General features: G+C 54.1%; 1 protein-coding gene across 9 annotated transcripts in view; it reads right to left on the reverse strand.

Moving 5' to 3' along the window:
• The window catches only part of Tns1 (tensin 1), a 222,643-nt gene that overhangs the window by 179,177 nt on the left and 23,080 nt on the right, over positions 1-20,386 (reverse strand). For 2 of the 9 annotated variants that reach the window (XM_052749832.1, XM_052749827.1), the window contains exon 1: positions 18,756-19,002. The exons of 2 other annotated variants lie outside the window; for them this stretch is intronic. In XM_052749832.1, coding sequence (XP_052605792.1) covers positions 18,756-18,965 — 210 coding nt within the window. In that variant the 5' untranslated portion in view covers positions 18,966-19,002. Of the gene's footprint in view, positions 1-10,921; positions 11,046-18,755; positions 19,006-20,386 lie in introns of those variants that run through there. 5 more of the 9 variants (XM_052749833.1, XM_052749826.1, XM_052749837.1 and 2 more) reach the window with 4 other exon arrangements.

Here is a 20,386-nt window from a genome sequence, read left to right on the forward strand (position 1 = left end):
CCAGAGGTCAGTCAGGCGACTACTGGGGTCCTGGGAAGGAGGCGGGGACAGAGGAGGAAAAACTGGCAGTTCAGGGGGAAAACCAAGGCAACAGCCCCAGGAGGAAAGAGGTGCCTAAGGACCGAGAATGGTATAGGGGTGATAGGACACTCAGCCCAGACTCCCAGACCAGCAGTACCCGTGGACAGGGTCCAGACAGTGACTGCAGACTAGAACCCAGAGATCACCCTCCATGGCTTCCCTCCATGTTTCTCTTCATGATTACCCTGGTGTTAGAATGGGAATTAAAATGCAGTTTTAAGGGACTAAGTTTAAATGTGTGGCTTCACTGGGCAGAGCTGGAGCTGAGTGGCCTGGCACTTGCCTAGCTTGTGTATGGTCTTTTATTTACTTAGACCATAAAGCATAAAAACCAAAAAGAGTGTACAACTTACCAGCGCACCTCAGTTGACACCTCCCACACCAACCACAAGCCTTCAATACCTTCCGCAGAGCAACCACATACCCTCCATGTGCCTTCTATACACTAACCATACACCATCCCATACTGCTGGGACTTCTCTTGTCAATAAATTACGTCACTGGATCTTACACTCTGTAGAAATGGAATTGTAAGTATGTACTATAGTGTGCAGGGTCCCCCATACAACATTTGCCTGTTGAATGTAATGCAATTCCTTCCACTTCATTGCTGTATAGTATTCCACTGTGTGAGTGCAGTAAATTTATCCATTCCACTGTGGATGGCCCCTAACTTCTCTAGCCCACATCCCAGCATGCCATTTCCCTGTCTTCTCTCAAACTTTCCACTTCCTCTAGTCTAAGGGGTCTCTTCAGTCTTTATTTTTATTTCCCATTCTTTACATTATGAAAATATTCTGGGGGGTCAAACCCAGAGCCTTGAGTATGCTAAGTGTATGCTCCGCTGCCAAGCCATACCCCTAGTCTTATGAAAAATACAGTATGTTAAATTTCCTGTTTGATTTTATTTCTTTGAGCCAGTGAGCCATATAGAGCCCTGGAACACATGATCCTCCTGCCTCCACCCCCCTCCCCCGGGTGCTGGGGTCCCAAGCATGTGCCACAAACCCTGAAATAAATTCCTATTTGAGACTGTACCACTTCTCGTGTGAGAAGAGCAACAGGTTCTGACTTGCTGGGCATACCTAGGCTAGCAGGTCACACACACACACACACACACACACACACACACACAGTCATCGGTTTCCCCTCCAGACACAGGAGAACTCATGACACTGCCCTCTCCGAGGCTCATCCCACATGTAGACTATGGAGTCCCTGCTCCGGAGAGTCCTTGAGGAAGTACTCCCTGCCACACTCTTACTCACCCCCCTCCGCACCCCAGCCACCCCCTACCCCTCACCCCCCTCCATCTACTATGGTCCCTCCTTGGCAGGGACTGTCCAGGGCATAGACACATCTGGTGCCCATTCTGGCCACACAGAGTGAGGCCAAGCCATGGACCTTCCATGTGCAGAGGGCTCCTTCTCTCTAAGCTCTCCTCACACACCTTGTCCCTGCGCCTCTCGGCTCTGAGCCGTGGCCAGAGGGGACAACTTGGTTTTGGGGGAGGAAGAGTGGCCCGTACACTTAGCAAACCCCGGACTCCTGTCTAACAACACTGAGGACACAGTCTGGGTGCCACCAAAACACAGAGGCTGGGTCAGGGGCAGCAAGCTAAAGAGACAGGAAGAAATGGACAGGGGGGGGGGGGAGGAAGTAAGCAGACTGAGAAAGACACAAGCCACCCAAGCAGACCGGGCAGACCGAGATAAGAGCAGAGGAGAAGAAAGGCACAAGCCACGAGTACACAGAGAGCGAGCGTGAATAGAGGCGCACAGCTAAGAGGGGGCCAGGAAACAAAGAGGACAGACAGGGACCCGGGAGCTCCCAAAGGCCACATCAGGGACGAGTTGAGTATCAAGACACATGATGACAGCCACAGCTTCAAAGAGCCCGTTGTGAGAAAAAATAATAAACGAAGAAATCAGAAGGTGGGTTAAAATAGAACACAGACTCTCAAAGCACCTCCCCACCTCGGACGTATAAGTCACGTAGGGTGAGACTGGGTGTGGTGGCACACCTGGGGAACCCCAACGGTCTGAGTTCAAGGTCAGTCTGAGACAGACTGGAGCTGTCTCAAAAAAACAAATAAAGTGGGAGATAGATTTCCCCGGCGGTCCAGTGTTCAAAGTCGGTCACTGTCACCCACGGGCAGGCTGAATGGAAGTCGCACACCTGGGAGGGGTGGCTGAGAACAAAGTGTCACTCTGTGATTTTCCTGCCAAAAGCCACAACCTGAATCTAATCAGGAGGAAACATCGGGCCGACCCAAGCGGAGGCACAGTCGACAGATGAAATGGCCTGGAGCCGTCACAAGTGACAAGGTTGCGAAAACCAAGAGGCGACACCGAGGTTCCCAGACAGGAGGAGGCTCCAGACATGGGCAGCCAAAAGCACTGGCTGTGTCTGAACTAGATGTGTGTGGTGGCCTTCAGGACATCTCAGGGACACCCGGTGAAATGCCACGGCATCTGAGCCTTAGATAGTAGCTGACACCTCCGTGTTGTCCACCTCTGATAATGACCTCTGTGCACCGTGACACCCAAGTCCTTGTGTGAAGATCAGAAAGGTATCGGGGAGGTTGGGGGGGGGGGGGGACAGATGGACCATGGAGGGCGGGGGTGGGGGGGGGGGGTGGGGTAAATTTTCATAATGTAAATGTTCAGGAGAGAACGAAAGATCTTGGTGTGGTATTTGCAACCCTTCTGAAGCTTGAGATTGTTTTGAAATCACAGACAGACAGACAGACTAGGTGAAAGGCTAGGGAAACAGAGACAAGTCCAGGGCAGAGGTAAAGCAAACGCAAGAATAGGGCCCAGGGTCCAGCAGTGCCTCCTGGTGGTCATAGTGAGCAGCAGCACCCACTGAGCCGATCCTGAATACCCCACACCCACACCTACCGCCAACCAGGGGTCTGCTATTCCAGACAGCTACAACCTGGACCCAGTGAGGGTAGGGGGCTCCAGGCCCCTGCATTCCGCTGTCTCCCCTCCCATTTTCCCAGTTCAGACCTTGGCTGTCAGATTTCCTGGTCAATTTTGTCAGACATCCCTGGGAGGGGCCCCAGCCATGGCCTCAGGGTGGGGGTGGAACACAGCGGGAACTTGGAGTTTAGTTGGAGGACTATGTGAGCGAGGCAGACAGGAAGTCCCAAAGCATCCCAAGCCCCCCTCCTCCCCCCCCACTAAAAGAAACAGTATTTGACATTCTAGCTAACCTCCCCAAACTCCCCCATCCTACACCCCCAAGTCCAGCCCTTCTCCCAAATCCTTAGGAAAAGTCCTTTTCCCTGGAGCACAGAAAGAGTCCTTGCTGCCTAGTGGACAGGAAGCAGGCAAGCGCAGCCTTCCAGACTGTTAAGAGAATATCCAGGCTCATGCCTGGGTTTGTGATCCTGCCTCCCTGTCCTGGAAAACCTGAATTTATAAACTGTGGTGGACCTGGAAGGCAGATGATGGCTCCAGGGCTCCGACCTCCTTGGACCTGCTAATCGGCTCTGGGTGCCTTCCCTTCATCCAGCTCTGATGGAAGAACACGAGGCCTAGACTCTGGAGACCTGTTCCCGAGGCTGTGTGGCCTTGAGAGCATCAATACCCTTCTCTGGGTCTCAAAATAATCCGTACAGTGAAAAGCTTGGGCCTGAGGTAGACAGCGTGAGGAATAAGGGGTGTGCTGACAGCTTCGGGGAGCACTGGATATGAGGGGTACCTATGGGGATGAAAGTCAGGTCTGTCATCCCAGAGGAGTAGCAGGGACTCTGCCAGCCTCAGCATCCCTCACTGGGAAGCAGGGTGTCCAGTGATGTTGTAGAAAGGGCCACCACATGGGTTCTAATGTCACAGGACAGTGGAGGAGACAGTCCAGGGTGAGTTAGCCTCCCCCCTCTGATTCTCAAAGGAGATGCCACCACCCCAAAGACCAGAGGCAGATCTTGCCACAAGAGCAGGCTGATGTTTGAATCTGGCTGCCACCCTGCCCTCCTTCCCCATCTGGGATTGTTCCTCAGGTCCAGGCAGAGGATGAGAGTGAGCCCCATAAAGTCAACAAGCCCATAAAATGTGCAGTGCCATCCAAGGGCGATGGCTTGTTAGGACAATGGTTGCCGTTTTCCTGACAAGGGGCAGACAGCCACATGGGGCACAGCCAGGCCCTCCCTCCTTCCCTGGATTAGCAGGCAAGCCCAGAGGCGGGAGGAGGCATTGGTTATAATGCGAGGAGGGGTGTCCTGGTCCCACCTCCCTACAGGCCAGAGTCGGAGCCAGGAGAAGGGAAGGGGTCCAGCTGGAAGCCATTCCATCCTGCCCATAAGGCCCAACAGAGGGCTTTCACAGCCTAAGGCCTTGGCCCATCTCAACCCTTCGCTCTCTCCACTGAGCCAGCCAGAGGGTGTGGCACAACAGGCTGGACCATCAGGGGCCCCAGCCAGGCCTTGGTCCTGGTTGGGAAAAGCTGCTTGCAGGCAACTCCCTGCCTCGAGGGGCGGTGAGGCAGACGGTTGTGTGCTAAAGGGGTCCAAGAGCTTCCTCCACCCACTGCGAGAAAATCCCCCAGCTCTGCCCTCCTCCGTGGCCAAGCACCTCTGGTGACTAGAATAAGACAGAAGTCTTTTGGCCAGAGAGCTAGGCATCCTGGGAGATGGGATGTCCAACAACTGAGATACGTGTCACCCTCCCCCTGCCACCTGGCTATCCAGCCCTCGAGGTCCCCTCACCCTTGGTCTGGGAGTCTCTTGGCACCTGCCCTTCAGGCATCCCCCTCCAGATCGCATCTTCACATGCCCCTCCTGAGCCCCCAGTCAGGGGCCTGCCCATGTTCTTGGTCACCCTAATGGAAAACTCTGAGTCACTCTCAGTGCCTCCCTGCCCTCCCCCACCCTCCCAGCAGCCAGTTGCCAGATCCTGTGACTTTTGCCTCCTAATTCTCTGCGCAGACCGTCACTCTTCTGCTTTCCAGCTCTGCTACCTCTGCGCATCCCCAGCCTCGTCACCTCCGCCTAGGGCTGTGGCAACAGCTTCCAGGACTTCCAACACCATTAGAACCACCTCAGCTCTGCGGGGGGGGGGGGGGGGGGGGGGGGGGGGGGGGGCATGACACCTCACTCACTGCAAAATGCTTCCCCTCGACTCCCGGGTGTCCAGGGAACACTACCACTCAGGCACATACCCACACCCTTTGTAACCAGTTTAAATACACAGTCAGCTTTCTCACACAAACGCAGCACTGGGTACCCTCATCCCAGGTTCTGGTACAGCCCCCCCCCCCCCATGCCGGGTTCCTCAGTGTGATCCATCTTGATCACCGTCCTATCCAGAAACTTCCTGGCAACATACTGCCATCTAGTTGGCCCAGCTAACCTGGCCCCCTCACCACACCTGGACTGTACAGGATTGTCCAGGACCCACCTCTCCACCACTGCAGCCTTCTAGAGCTCATGCCTGATGGCTTTAAACTTGCCAATTAGAATCCCATGGTGGGGGGGCTGTTTAGACAGGGCCCAGCGTCTGTTCCTGACCCACCCACATGTACCTCCCGTATCTCGCCTATCTCTCCTCACCTTCTCCCTCCTCTCTCCCTCTCCTTTTCTTTCCTCGACCCCTCTCTCCCTCTCTTCCTTCCTCCATCCCAGGCTCTTTCACAACTTAGTCCCTGGCATGACTACATCAAAACCTTCTGCTTCCCTGAGTCAAATCAACTACAGAACCAGGAAGTCACGGAGATGGAGACAGTCTGAGGTCCAGGAACAAAGCCAGGTGCCATGGTGGCAGATGGTGTGGCTCCCTTGTTGAGCCCTCACAGTGACATCCTTCCATGAGGCTGAGGACCCACCCTGGGTCGTGTAGATAAGGTAGAATGAGACGAAGACTCCAGTCTGTCCGAGACAAAGTCCCAAGTCCCCAATCCCTGCACTTACTGTGACCTCTAACTGGGGTGTCCCCAGCTGTCCGCAGTGGTGATCGCATGAGCGAGGCCTGGCATTCTATCACACCAGCACGCCTAACCTAAGGGTCATGTACTGGCTGCTTGTCTTAATCACCCTCAGTCGTTTTTACCTCGTATGCTTGTGTTCTGAGAGGTCACTTCTTCTGCGAAGCTAGTTTGAAAACTTATCTCCTTGGGGCTGGAGAGATGGTTCAGTGGTTAAGAGCACCAGGCGCTCTTGCAGAGAACCTGAGTTCAATTTCCAGCATCCACATGGTGGCTCACAACCATCTGTAACTCCAGTTCTTCTTCTGACTTCCATGGGTATGTGGCACACATGCATACACACAGGAAAAACATTTATACACACAAAGTAAAATAAGTATTTTTTAAAAAAAAAAAAAAAAGAAAATCTATTTCCTGAACTGAGTGTGATGACACACACCTGTAATTACAGCATTCAGGAGACAGAGGCAGAAAGGGATGACAAGTCTGAGGACAGCCTGGACTACACAGCATGTCCAGGGCCAGCCTGGGCTACATAACAAAACCTTATCTCTTAAAAAAACAACCCCTGGGGTCTTAGCTCAGTTGGAAGCCCACTTTCTCATCAACATGCACAAATCCCTGGGTCTATTACCAGCACCAGATAAAACCAGGCATGATGATGCACACCTCTTATCCCAGCACTTGGAGGTGGAGACGGTAGTTCAAGATCATCCTCCATACATAGTGAATTCAAGGCTGGCCTGAACTCCACCAGACCGTCTTACCAATATACATATACATATATGCATATGCATATCCTGAGAGATCTTCCCTAATGATCTCCTTTCCCAAGTCTAGGTTAGCCCCTGCTTTTCACACTCACACAAGTTACCAGTTGGCTACAAGTTGCTTGAAGCATGCAGGCCCCTCCGTGGGTGGACAGGGCATAGAAGGAGTTTAAGTGGCCAAGCAGTTACCTGGTTTCTCACCACGTGGTCTCCCAAGCCATCCCTTACCTTTGAGGGTACTGGACAAGATCTCTTTCAATCCAGAAGCTCAGTGGTCCCCCCAACCTACCCCCTTGTCTCAGGAACACTGAGCCCATAGGCAAGGTGACCTTAAACAGCCCTCTTCCCCTCCATAACGCCCCTTCTACTGGCTAAAGATGGACTGCTTGTCCCTTCCTACCTCACGGAATCAATAAGGTTCAAAGGAAATTGTGCAAGTTGAAGAAGTCCACATGGATGGAAAGGGCACAGAGAGAAAGCCACTGGGAACACACATCATGACCAAAAGCAACCGGGGGTGGGGGTGGGGGGTGGGGGAGCAGTTACTACTTCTTAGAGGTTCGAGGCCATGATCAAGGGATGCCCAGAGAGGAACCTTGAGGATGGACCGTGGAAGAACACTGCCTACTGGCTTGCTCTCCATAGCTTACTCAGCTTACATTTAAATTACAACCCATGCCCACCTGCCCAGGGGTACCACCTACAGTGGGCTGAGCCCTCCCACATCAATCACAAGTCTAAAAAAAGCCCCCACAAACTTGCCTACAGGTCCATCTGATGGAAGCAACGCTTCCCAGGTGTCAAGTTGTCAAAAAAAAAAAAAAGAAAGAAAGAAACCTAACCAGCACCAGTGAGGGCGATGGGATTTGCACCTGGACAAGTCATGCTCTGACCTCTGCAGAGGAAGACCTGCACTCTGGGGGCCTTTGCACCGTTCCTCGGATCCCATTCCCATTGGCCCTGAACGCCCTGCTATGAAGAACTTTCCCAGTGGAAAGCCCTAGCTGGCTAGGCAGAAGATAACCTTCTACCCTGCTTCTATTGCTGGGTGTTAGGAGAGCTATCGGTTACCGAGCTCTCATGTGTGACAGGCATTTTGCCTAAAGGCATGTGGATTCCCACTGAAATTTTAGTAACTGGGTACACGGCTTAGTAGTAGAAACCTCATCACGTATGAGGCCCAGGGCTCCATCTTTTGCAGTAGGAAAAAAACAAAAACAAAAACGTACCAGCCCTATACAGGTAGGTAGAAAAACCCAAGGCACAGAATGGGAAGAGTGTAGCCATAGTCACACAGCTCGGGAATACCGGGGGACAGGGTCAAACCCAAGCACGTGGCACTTCCTGTCAATCCCGTGAAAAGGCAATGTGCTATTTCTCCCTGACCTGTGTGCCTCAAGGGTTCCTTTAAGGACCTTTGCAACAGGAGAGTTTGGTTGCTGGTGCTGGTTAGGACCCTGCAGCCTGACCCAAGTCCCTCCATCGAGAGGGTTCAAAGCAGAAGGCCAACAGAGGAGCTGCCTGGCCAGAACCACTCAAGGAACATGGGAGGCTTATTAAGAACCTTTCGCCTGAAATATTCACTCGGCCCTCGAAAGGACCCCAACTCAGAAACTGGGACCTGCCACTGTCGGCAGCTAGCTTGAAGAACAGTATCCAAGTTTCTGTGAGGTCCAGGACTGCTCCTTGGCCACAGGGCTTGCTCAGGGAAAGGTCAGGGCTGAGCTTGGTTCCAGCTCCTTGTTCTGGCCAAATGAACCTGAGAGCCAATGTCCTCACTAGAAGGAAAGGCTGAGTCTGCCTCCACACCCCACACCAACACATTCAATGAATAGACGTGTAATTATTTTCTAAATAAGCCCCACTTAACTGTGTAATAGCAACTGGAAGCATTTGGTGGGAAACCAACTTCTGCATAATGTACAGCGAGGCCCTCAGCTAATAAAGCGAGGTCGGCTCCTGGGGCTTGTGAGGGCTCTGGGCCACAGATGTGCGACTTCGTGGATGCAACATCTGCAGTTCTTTCCAAAAAGAACGTGTGAACCCACATGCCCTGGGCACAAGGCCTGCTTCCTCCAGACCCTGTCTTGACTGGCCCTACTGAGGCTGCATAGCTAACCAGTTCTTGGTCCCAGGAGAACTAGGCAGAGTCCTTGAACAGTGAGGAGAGACACAGCCCACACAAGTCTGGTCCCACCATGCTCTTCCCAGGGAGATCCAGGCCCATCACATCTGGATTCATGGGATCCTCCTAAGTCAAGGAGGTGTGGAGTAAGAGACAGGCCAACATTTTCTCCGTGCCTGGGTCCCCCAATCTTTTAATTGTACTATATGTGAGTCTCACTACTTTACAGACAGGGAAACTGAGGCTCAGAGCAGAAGCTGTCTTAACGAGTACTGCCCATCTGGTAAATGATGGAGCTGGGATTCAAGCCCAGAACTGCCTAGTACCAAAGTTCACACACCTGCCTCACAGCCAGGCACCTCTCCATGCAGCCGACTCCCTGGACACTTTCCACAGCCTCCTTCCAGACCTTTCTTCTGACTGGTGCCACCAAGTCCTCTCGCCTGCTGCTGCCAACAAACCCCCAGCCTGGCCAATGCCCACCCTGGAGGATGAAGGACTGCTACTGCCGCCTCAGGCAGGACATGGCATTCCAGGATGCTCCCTCTACCTGTGTGCTCCCTCCCCCTGGAGAAAGACAGAAAGGCCGGTGGTAGCAATAGGGCCGGGGCATTATAAGGAGGAGGGCAAGATGAATGTTCTGCTGGTCTTATAGAAGCTCAAGGAAGGCCATCCACACCTCCCTTGATTGCTAGGCCCTGTTCCCCGGGAGGGCAGCCACACTCCAGGACCTCACTATGTGCCAGGGCACTGCCCAGGGCACTAAGACACTCTCCCTGCAAGTTCTCTGAAAATCCCTTTCTCCATCCATGGAAAAATGGAGATACACTGGGTTAAGGCCCTTCTCTCAAAACCTTTCAGCAGAAGCACCTCCTGAGTCCTCTTGATGTCACCCAGGAGAGTCTAACTGCATCCTTCCTGCAGGACACCCCACTCACCAGCATCCTCAGCCCGGATAGGAACTTAGCCAACACCTTCATCTTACAGGCAGCAGCAGCCCATCTAACTACTGGAACATCCCCTGTACGGGATACTCCATGGTCCTCCATCCAGAGGCAGACATCTCACGGCACCCAGTCAGTCCATAGGCCACCCAAGACTCTCACCTTCTCCACAAAGTGACCCTGGGTACCTAGTCCCTCCCATCATTTCCCTCAGCCTCAGCCTGCCCTCTGCTTGACAGGCCTCCTGAGGACTAACTGTCTAGAACAGAGAGAGAGGGCAGGCAAGCCACATCTGGCCGCCCGCCATCTGAAGCCCCTTCCCCCAGCCAGCCATGGCTCTCAGAAACCTCAGCCCTGGATGACTTCCTCGCCCTCCTGACCCCTGTGCATACCTCCCACAGCCCTGCAGAGTCCCTCTGAGAAAAGGGGTCTCCTCTTACCCAACTCCCTGCGGCATCAAGCCCTCTCCCATCCCCCCTTCCTGGGAGCCTCTGCCCATCTAGCCTTAACCGCCACCCCCCAGCGTGGTCCCCCAGACCTGTCTGCAGACCCCCATGCCCGCACACATCTTCTCAAAGGAGAGACAGGCAAGACAGGGAAACCCTGATGAGAACGGGAGAGTGTGAAGGAAAGGTCTAGAAGAGGCAAACGTGACAGAAACAGAATTCCCACCAGATCGGCTTCTCTGGGTTTAAGATTCCAGACGACTATTCTGTTTCCCTAGTTCCCCATCTCCCACCCGTGGCCCAGGGACTGACCACTCCTCCTCAGGCTCCTGCACCGAACGACTGAGGGGATTAACGATTCCCACTCACTGTTTAGAGGAGCAAAACATTCTCTTAAAAAGAAACAAACTTTCTGATTCTGCTCACAGTGCCTACATCAATGGTGGGCTGAGGGAAAAGGAAGACAGATTAAAGGACCCATAGAGGCAGAACCTGGAGCCTGCCGCTCCAAGTCTGTTCTGTGCCTGCTCCCTTCATCCCAATCTCCACCCCACCCCACCCCCCAAGGCTCTTCCTTCGCTGAAAGGATAGCGGTAGGACCTCAGCGCTAAAGCAACAAGAACCTACCCAGAGCATGCAGGACAGGCAAATCCACGTCATCTTCACAGGGTCCGGTTCCTGCGCTGCGGGCCAAGTGGGGGCCTGCCAAGGGCCCCCCCTGAGCTTGTAGTGCCCACCAAGCAGGCAGAAGGAGTGACGACTCCTAAGCGGCTGGCTCAGCCAGCATCTGGGCCTCCACTCCCCTCCCACACCCCCCTCCTCGACACTCCTCCCCCCTTGTCCCAGCCTCCTCTCTCTTCTCTCCTCCCAGACTCCGTGGCTGGCTGGGGGGTAAGAAGCTCAGCTTAGCAGGGGGCTTGAGACGAGGATAGGGCCAAGAGGTGGGTGTCTGCCCAAAGGCGGGGCTCTATGAAGCCACACCCTCCCCAAGCACAGCACCCCTGGAAGCCATGGAGGCCCCCTCCTGCCTCTTCCTGATCTGGGATCTTGCAGCCTAAGATCTGCTCCAAATTGCAGACCGGTGCAGGGACCCCACTCCAGAACCTTCCAGAACATCAGTGGACAGACAGACAGATTCTGATGGCACAGTCTGCACACCCCAGGGCTGCTGGGCTTCTCCCCAAGATCCCTGGCCTTGGAACACACACTCATTTGAACACATGCAGCTAAGACAGACCCTGCTGCCGCAGGCAAGCTCCCCAGAACAGGACAGGCCTTGACATAGGAGAAGCCGGGTGATGGGGAGGCAGGGCCCTGCCCCCAGGCTGTGGATTTCATCCCATTTTTTTTTTCTGATTTCTTCCTCCTCTTTCTTTCTTTCTTTCCTCCAACATCTGTCCCAGCCCTTCCTGCCCTCTGAAAGGGAGCCGGCTGCAGGCTCCTGCAAGAGAGTCTGTTTTTCTTGACTGTACCCTGGGCCAACATTTGGTTTGCATTTTCCCACTTCCTTCTTCTCCTCCTCCCCCTCCTCCTTCTTCCCCTCCTCCTCCCCCTCCTCCCCCTCCTCTTCTTCCTTTCCTCCACGCGTGAGCTCAGCTCTTGCCTTCCCACCCTTTCCCATGCTGTATCTTTACAGTGCCCTGTCGTCGTCGTGCCCCCCCCCCCCCCCCCCGCCCCCAGCCCTCCCTGCTGCCCAGCGGGACAGAGACTGAGAAGAAGACAGTGTTCAGGTCCAAATATGTTCCCAGGAAGCCCTGCAGGGAGTCCAACCGAATCTGCCCCAGGCCCCCTAATGTCTGGATCTACCCGCCCCCCCCCAAAAAAAAACAATAAACTATTTCCCTCCTGAGCTCTGGCCTGGCTGGACTAAGTGAGGGGTGGGTGGAGGCTGTGAATAACTCTCTAGAGCTGTCCAGGGAAGGACAGGGGCTCGGCCAACACCCTCTGTGGATGCACAAACATCAGGAAGCAGTCCAACTTACAAACACACACAAGGCCAAGGACAGGGCCCCGCCCAGAGTAGGCACTTGGAGACCATTTGCCTGGACTGAGTCACTCAGCAAGAAAGTCCTTTGGCCTGGGCTCCGATGCACACGTATGGGCCACGTGGACAAAGGATTCCATCATATCCCCTGCCTTTCTTCTACCTGTCCAGGATCATGCTTTGACACTGTTTATCAACGCCACATATGGCACAACCCCAGAGTCATGGGGATCTGTACAGCCAAGTATGCAGGCTCCCAGACCAGGCAAGCTATTCACCTGGAAACCCAGGAAGGAGAGGAACACACTCCCTCTTCACTGAGAAAAGTCTACCCGGCCAGATGCTCAGGTTGTGAACTACATGAAGGACTGATGAGCACTGTTTGATGACTGAGGGAGCAGAGGGACATGGAAGAGGGGTGTCTAATTCTGGTCCTTCCTAGAGCAAGTGCCTAAGTGATAGGGTGAGGGTAGGGAGCCTGAGTCCCCCCCTATATCCTTCTCTAGGCCCTTCTGCAGAGCTGTGGGGCTAGGAGAGGGGGCTCGCATCCCCTGCCATGATCTCAATGCCTGCCTGCATCCCCAAGCCCAGGTTCCCCATGCCGAAACCTGCCTGCTAGACACCAGCTAACAGAGGCTCAGAAAGAGCCCTGGTTTTCCATGTAGCCATGAGGATCTACAAATGGTCACCGCATAGAAACCCTCTGCCCCTCCTCTCTTGGATGGAGCATACAGCGGAGTTCTCTGAGTACCCTGAGCACTTGCTCTGCCCAGGCCCCATCACCAGCCCTCCTGAATCTATCTTCCTCTCCCAGGGCCCTGGAGATATTCAAGGGCTCCCCTGCCTGTTCCCAGGGCTCTTGGCTGCTGCCACAGAAGACATGATTCCCAGCTGCTGTCTGGGAAGTTGAAAAAAAAAATCACCTCGGAAATCAGGCCAAAGACACAGTAACAGCGACACAAACTTGTCTGACCTCCACACACCCTGAAGGGACTCTCCAGTCTCCTTTCCTAGGACCAAAACCAGCAAAAGGTCCCCTCAGGGGAACCAAACTCTCCTATCTTCGCCAGGCCTCCTGGTGGGGCTCCCCTGTATGTTAACCCTTCCCTGTAATGGAGTACTTTCTACTACTGAATGACCATCTCCCTGTTGACTGTTCAATGCCAGCCTGCTACTTTCAGCCCTTCAGAGCTGGCTGTGTCCTCCCAGAGCTGGACGTGGGAGAGCTCCCTGGACAAAGATGTGCTCCCTGTCTGTATCCCTTGAGCCAAGTATACAGACAATGATGACATGGCTCAGCAAAGTCCCCTGAGTTGTCCTCTGAGCTCCATACACACACACACACACACACACACACACACACACACACACACACACACACAGTACACACACACACAGTGACATATGCGTGTGTGCATACCCAAAGAGACACACACAATAGATAGACAGACAGATAGATAGATAGGTTGGTAGGTAGGTAGATAGGTAGATAAACACACACACACACACACAGTGACATATGCGTGTGTGCATACCCAAAGAGACACACACAATAGATAGACAGACAGACAGACAGATAGATAGATAGGTTGGTAGGTAGGTAGATAGGTAGATAAACACACACACACACACACACACACACAGTACACACACACACAGTGACATATGCGTGTGTGCATACCCAAAGAGACACACACAATAGATAGACAGACAGATAGATAGATAGATAGATAGATAGATAGGTAGATAAACACACACACAAACACACAGATGTAATTTTTGGTTTTTGAGACAGGGTCTCACTATTGGAGCCCTGGGTGGCTTGGAACTCACTACATAGAAAAAAACAAAACAAAACCTCAAACTCAGAGATCTACCTGCCTCTGCCTCCTGAGCGCTGGGATTAAAGGCATGTGTCATCATGCTGTGTTAAATGAGATTTACAAAACTAAAATTTTGAAAAGAACCTGGCATGGTGGTGCGTACCTTTAATCTCATCACTGAAGAGGCACAGGCAGGTGGATCTCTCTAAGTTCGAGGCCAGCCTGGTCTACAAAATGAGATAATGAGTTGCAGGATAAGTCAATCCATCAGCCAGCCAACAGGCCTAACACATTTTCTTATTTATTTATTTATTTATTTATTTATTTATTTATTTATTGGGGGGGGTGGTTCGAGCCAGGGTTTCTCTGTGTAGCTTTGCACCTTTCCTGGAACTCGCTTTGGAGACCAGGCTGGCCTCGAACTCAGAGAGATCCTCCTGCCTCTGCCTCCCGAGTGCTGGGATTAAAGGCGTGCGCCACCACCGCCCGGCACATTTTCTCATTATTAGCATCTCCCACCCTCTCCTAAACCCTCCATTCTCTCCCCTTGCATAGCTGTGGGCGGCCCTACCTGCTACTTTTGTCCAAGCTTGCAATGCCCACCCATCATCAGGACCCTGGATTTCCTCCTACTGTCAGCCAGGGCCGCTGATCTGAGTTCCAGCGGGCTGCAGACTCACTAGAGGCTTTTCTTATCTTGGGAGCCCCACACTGTGCCTGGGGCCTGGATGTGTTACAAGCAGCAAACACCAGGTACACACCGGGTGAGCTGGCTGGGCTCCCTGTGGGTGACTCCAAAAGCCTATGAGCCCAACCACACCCTCGGCCCACCCTGCCCCCCCCCCCCAACAGCAGCTAGGCAGCCTTTAGTGGTTTCATTCCAGCCCTTCTACAGCAAAAGCCTCTGGGCTCCTCCCTCTAGCCCCCTGCCCTGCGACCAGCTGAAGAAACAGGCTTGGCTGTCGGCTCTGGACCAGTGGTGGCTTCCAGACACCCAGGGGGGATCCATGGGCCTGGGTATGAGCTAATGGAATTAAAATTGGCTGCCTCCATTCTTCCTCTGCTCCTCAGTTTCTTTGCCTGCAAAATGGTCAGGCTGATGGTCCCTAATGCCCACCCTCCACCCCCAGCTCTATTCCCTGCCTTGCTGCTAAAGCTTCCTAGAGCAAGGTCCACCCAATCCATTCCTCCCCTCTCCCCACCTGAAGCATGTCCCTCAAAAATCTCTGCTAGTGTCTCACCCAGTTCTAATTATGGCACTGAGCCACCCCCTGTCCTCAACCGCCATCCCCTGTCCCCACCAGCCACAGAATCTGAAGGTCACAGAGCTTCGGAGATTTTTCAAGCTCAGCTGGTCTGAGTGTCACAGGAAGAAACTTCGGGGCCTGAGGGAGGGTAGGGAGGCAAGCAGAAACGCAGTTGTGGGGCTCAGGCTATTGCTTCGGAGGCCTGCCTCCACACGGGCTACTCCTCAGCTCTTCGGATGAATCTCACTAATGAAGTCCCCACATTTTTATGTAAGAACTGACTACAAAAGATGAAAACTATAAATTTTAAAGTGTTAAATATATATGTAAACACACACACACACACACACACACACACACACACACACACACACACACAACTTGGAAGAGCAAACTAAGGATCTGCCAGAATGACCTGAACTCTGAGAAGTCTCATCTCACCTCAGGTCCTGTTGAGCAGATAACTAAGTGCACTGTGCTCAAGGGCAGTGGAGTGATCTCCCAGGAAGCATTAGGAGCACAGCTCATGGTCCTCTGACTCCCAAACTCCAGATTTCCCAGGTCCCCCTGTTTCTCCTAAGCATCCTGCTCAACGGACACCACAGGCCAAAGGTAGCCCTCAGTTTTTCCCCTGCATTGAGCACTCCTACCCTGACGCTGGACACCCCAAGCCTACCTCTAAGCCAGAGGAGGATGTAGAAGCCTGGAACACCCAGCTGTAGATCCCCACAGCACTCAGCTGCTGGATACATACCCCTCCTCCTCCTCCCTCCCCCGCCTCCCTCCCACCAGACTCTGTCAGTTGTCCTATCCCAGGAAAGACTGACACAGACTAACCAGCCATCCTACCAACCCTCATCTTAAAGGTGCAGGAAACCGGCACAGAGAGGTTGAACAACTTGCTCCAGTCACACAGCTAGGACTGAGGCAATGGAGCCCCAGGCATCTGACTTCTCATCTCCCGGGGATAGAGCTTTGTTTTGTCGTCCCAGGAACATTATAGTCAGTCGCCCAGGATCGGGAGTCATGCTCCCATATTCTGGTAACTGTTCACTGTCCTTTCCACTCCTTATTAAAGAGCTGACAATACAACTCCAGGAAGGGGGTCAGCTGCCCTGCCCAGGCTCAGCAGGGGGAAGAAAAGGAACAGAAGGAAGAGCTAAGGTTAAGTGCTCCTCTGACATGGGTCAAGATGAGACCCACCAGCTTGGCCGCGGCAGGCAGGAGCTGGACCCTGCTGCTTCTAGTTCTATCCTTTCCAACAAGCCATGCCACATTCCCCCATCCATAAGCACTCTCTGGGGTCTTTGGAGTCTGGGAGCCAGTACCCCTGGCAGAACCTCTCTGCTGGGTGTTCATGGTGCAACCATGCAGGTAAGGATGAGTGGGTTCTCCCGGTCCCATCAGCAAACTCTGACATGAGATACTAGTCCCGAGCACCAGGCACTTCTTCCTGATGTCCACTAAGGCCCCTCATGGACAACCCCAGGCCCTGCCCCCAAACCCAACACCCCTCTAAGACTAAGGCTGCTCCCCTGTACTCCAGAAATCTGAGTGCTCCATGGGAGGAAAAGGAGAGTCTCGAGCAGGCCCTATCCAGACTTCATTTCCCCAGCCAACACAGGAAGGATCATAGACACATCCTGCACTCCCCTCTTCCCCCCACCCCAACCTCCCATCCACCAGCGCCCTGGATGGGGACAGTGTCTGGGCCCAATCCTGATAATTTTTAATAAGCTCCTTCCCGGCTCCATGATTTTGATCTCTTTCCCAGCTCTAATTTCCTGCCTGACTCCGGCCCTCAAAGGCTGCAAGAGGCAGCTGCAGGCGCTTATCGCTCTTGCTGCAGCCCCCAGGTCAGTCCTGGCCCCCCCGGAGGTGGTAGAGTAGGGCATGGTGGGTGGATCCTCTCCTACCCTGCAGATGAGGAAGGGGGATTGCTGGACGGCTGGATCCACTAACCTGGTCCTGGTTGGCCATTTCTCACTGCAGACTGTTCCCAAAGCTGAAAAACCAGTCTCCGCAACATCTGAACTCAGAGCCTAAGGGACAGCGGCTGGGGCTCTAGCCCTGCACTCCCCAGAGGCTGTGCTGCCTCCCAGCCAATCCCCAGAGACAACGCATTTTGCTGGAAGATTTCAAAGCATATCTTAGGTGACTGGGGCAGAAGCCCGCTGGCACTCTTCCCCACTGCGGAACGGCAGAGAGGGAAACTGAGGTACAGAGGCAGAGCGAGGAAAAGAGGAGCCAGACATTCCTGAGAAGTAGGATAAAGGAAAGAATGACTACTGAAATCCTCCCATGCCTGAAGGAGGTAAGAGTGAGGTCAGGACCAAGACAGCCTTCATTTTTGTTGAGTCCCTTCAACAGAGCAAGCGCATTGTTAAAACACCCTACATGAGCTACCTCACATTCCATACCGCACTCTAACGATGTGGGCATTTTTATAATTTCCACTCTACACACAGGAAAACTAGTACAGGCAACTGTCACAGCCCAGATTCTCAGCTGGTAGGTGAGAATGCCAGAATTCCAAAGGCCGGCTCCATCACTGAGTCCCTTAAGCCACAATGGTCTACCATGCCCACCGGTCTGGAGCTGAGCTAGTGCCCCCAAAGAAGTGGAGAGTGAATCAAAAAACCATAGGCCTCAGCCTCTGGAAGCAGTCCCCTCAATAGAGGCTCCTGGGGCAATAGCTATGCTGTTGGGGGTCCCCCTGCCCCTCCAGGGGCTAAGTCAAGATTACTGGCCATATTTCCAGTTCCTTATTCTAGTCATGGCCCACATAAACTACTTTGAGGGCACTACCCAGGATGTAGCGAGAGGAATTCCAGAGAGACGAATGCTTAACCAGGACCCCCATCCTCAGTACAGCAAGTACCACCTCACCACCACCCCCAAAATCCACCTGCTGGTCCCTCCCTGGGACCCCATTCTCTCCTTATCCTGTTCCAAGGTCCCTCTACTCTTCTGAATAGGCAGAAATTCCCTCCAGAAGCCCACCAGTGGCCACTCCCTTTGCCTCTCATTTATCTTCCCGCATTAATTCCAGGACCTCTGAGATGGAGAGGGAGGTATTTCCAGGAAAAGGACTCTTCTTCCTACATAAATTTCAAACCAAACTCCAAAAATGGCCCCCTGTCCCCTAATTTCCAGGACCATTCCAAGACTCAGGGCTATCCTTCAGACTTCTGATGCTGAGCGGTTTGCACAGTTGGAGTGCCAGCTACTCCCCCTCCTGGATCCGCTAGCAAGAGCTAGGGACTCCCCAGGATTCCCCACAGTGATGAGAGAGCCAAGCTGACAAGACCACAGTGGTGAATCTCTGAACACGAGGTAATCCATCAAACTTAAGGGGGAAAGGAGGAGTTGGCTGGAGGGCTGGAAGGGACCAGGTGTCGCGTTACCTGGCTGCGAAGGCAGAGGCGCAGAGGCAAGAGGCAGGAGAAGAGGTACTTGCCCCAGCGGATCACGCAGGAAAAGCACCAGCTCAGCCGAGTCATGTTGCCCGGGAAAGTGGGTGTCCGGGAAAGTGGGGGCTCGCGAGCAGCAAAAGGAGGACTGGAGGCACCAGTTGGGGACTGAGGGGCAGAAAACCAGCGCCCTGCGCTGGGCATCTCCCGGGGCTTCGGTCCCTGAGGAGCAGCTGGGGTATCCTGCCCCCTCTAGCGGGAGGAGCGGGGCAGCGGACCCTCGGCGAGGTGCCAGCCTGGCTCCATCTCCTCCGACCCCCTTCGGGCAGCTGCAAGGCGCTTCCACCCCGGGGGACTTCCTCGGCCGCTCCCTCTCTCCTCCCGCCGCGGCGGCGACGTGCCAGCCTCCAACCTCTGTCTCCGGCTTCCCCGGCTCTGCACGCCGCCGGCAACTTCTGAGGCGGTAGGGACCCGGCAGAGGCGGTGCCAGGCGCAGGGCGGCCGCCTGCGGGAAGGAGCGACAGCAGCATTGTGCTCGCGCTGCAGTGAGTGTGTGAGTGTGAGTGTGTGTGCGCGCACGTGGATTCCCTCCAGGCCTCCCTCCAATTCCCAGATTGCTCCCCAGAGCATAATGTGATTAACTTAAACGGAGGCCATCGGCTTCCACCGCCCAACAGAAACATGCACGCGCAGGGCATGCATGGGGACACATATCAACTTAGACACCCTCTGATCCTGGCCACACCCCTACTCATCGTCGGAGGTCCCTTTCCAGCTCACTCCAGATGTGAGGGCGCCCAGAGTCCAAAGCACCCCAACAGGTTGGAAGGACCACGCCTCCCTTCTGCTAGGGTGTCGCGTGCCCCTCTTCTCCCTTCTCACTCTGCCCTGCCGGGTGCCACTTCCCTGTCTCTGTGCGACTCTGGGGATTGTAGATGGGGTTGCTTTTGGGAATAGTGTTTGGGGTCACCATGCGAGGACCCTGGAACTAGAAAAGGAAAAGAAAAGAGGAGCGATGCAAGGCTCTGCAGAAACAGGCAGACAAAGGCGGACAGAGCCAGGCGGGGACCCACAAGCAGAGTGGGGGAGTGGCGAGAGCCAGCGCTGAATTTCGCCTGAATCTGTGGCTGCCGAGAAACTCCGAGGGCAGCGGGCCAGGACTGGAGAGCAGGGGGCGGGAGCTGCTGGCTGCTTCCTCAGCAACTGGACCCGGGGGCCCTGCAGACCCTGGCCCCACCTCTACTGCCGCAATCCCCATTTCAAGGCCAGATTTCCTGGGGGTGTGTACCGCTGTCCCCTAACTTCCAGGATCTTTTTCAACTTGCAGCTAAGGGCCTGAAAAAAGTCTCGCCAGCTACTCCTGCCCCCTCCCCCAGGACTCTTCTGCAATGCAGTGCCGTTCATAAGCCCACCCCTGCACCAGCTCCCCCACCTCCACCCTACCCCTGAGCACCTTCCCTGCCCCCCCCACCACCACCACCAGACAACACAGGAGGCCGTGTAGGAAGAATAGTAAAGGCTAGCTGGAGAGAAAAGAGGCAGACAGACAGGGACAGACATGGGGCCCCCATGATGAAACTTCAAAATGAAGACTGGAGGGACTTCAGGGAGCTAGGCGGTGAGAG

The sequence above is a fragment of the Peromyscus californicus genome, unplaced genomic scaffold, assembly GCF_007827085.1.
Source record: "Peromyscus californicus insignis strain IS unplaced genomic scaffold, ASM782708v3 Scaffold_21__1_contigs__length_65335640, whole genome shotgun sequence".
NCBI classification, from domain to species: Eukaryota; Metazoa; Chordata; class Mammalia; order Rodentia; family Cricetidae; genus Peromyscus; species Peromyscus californicus.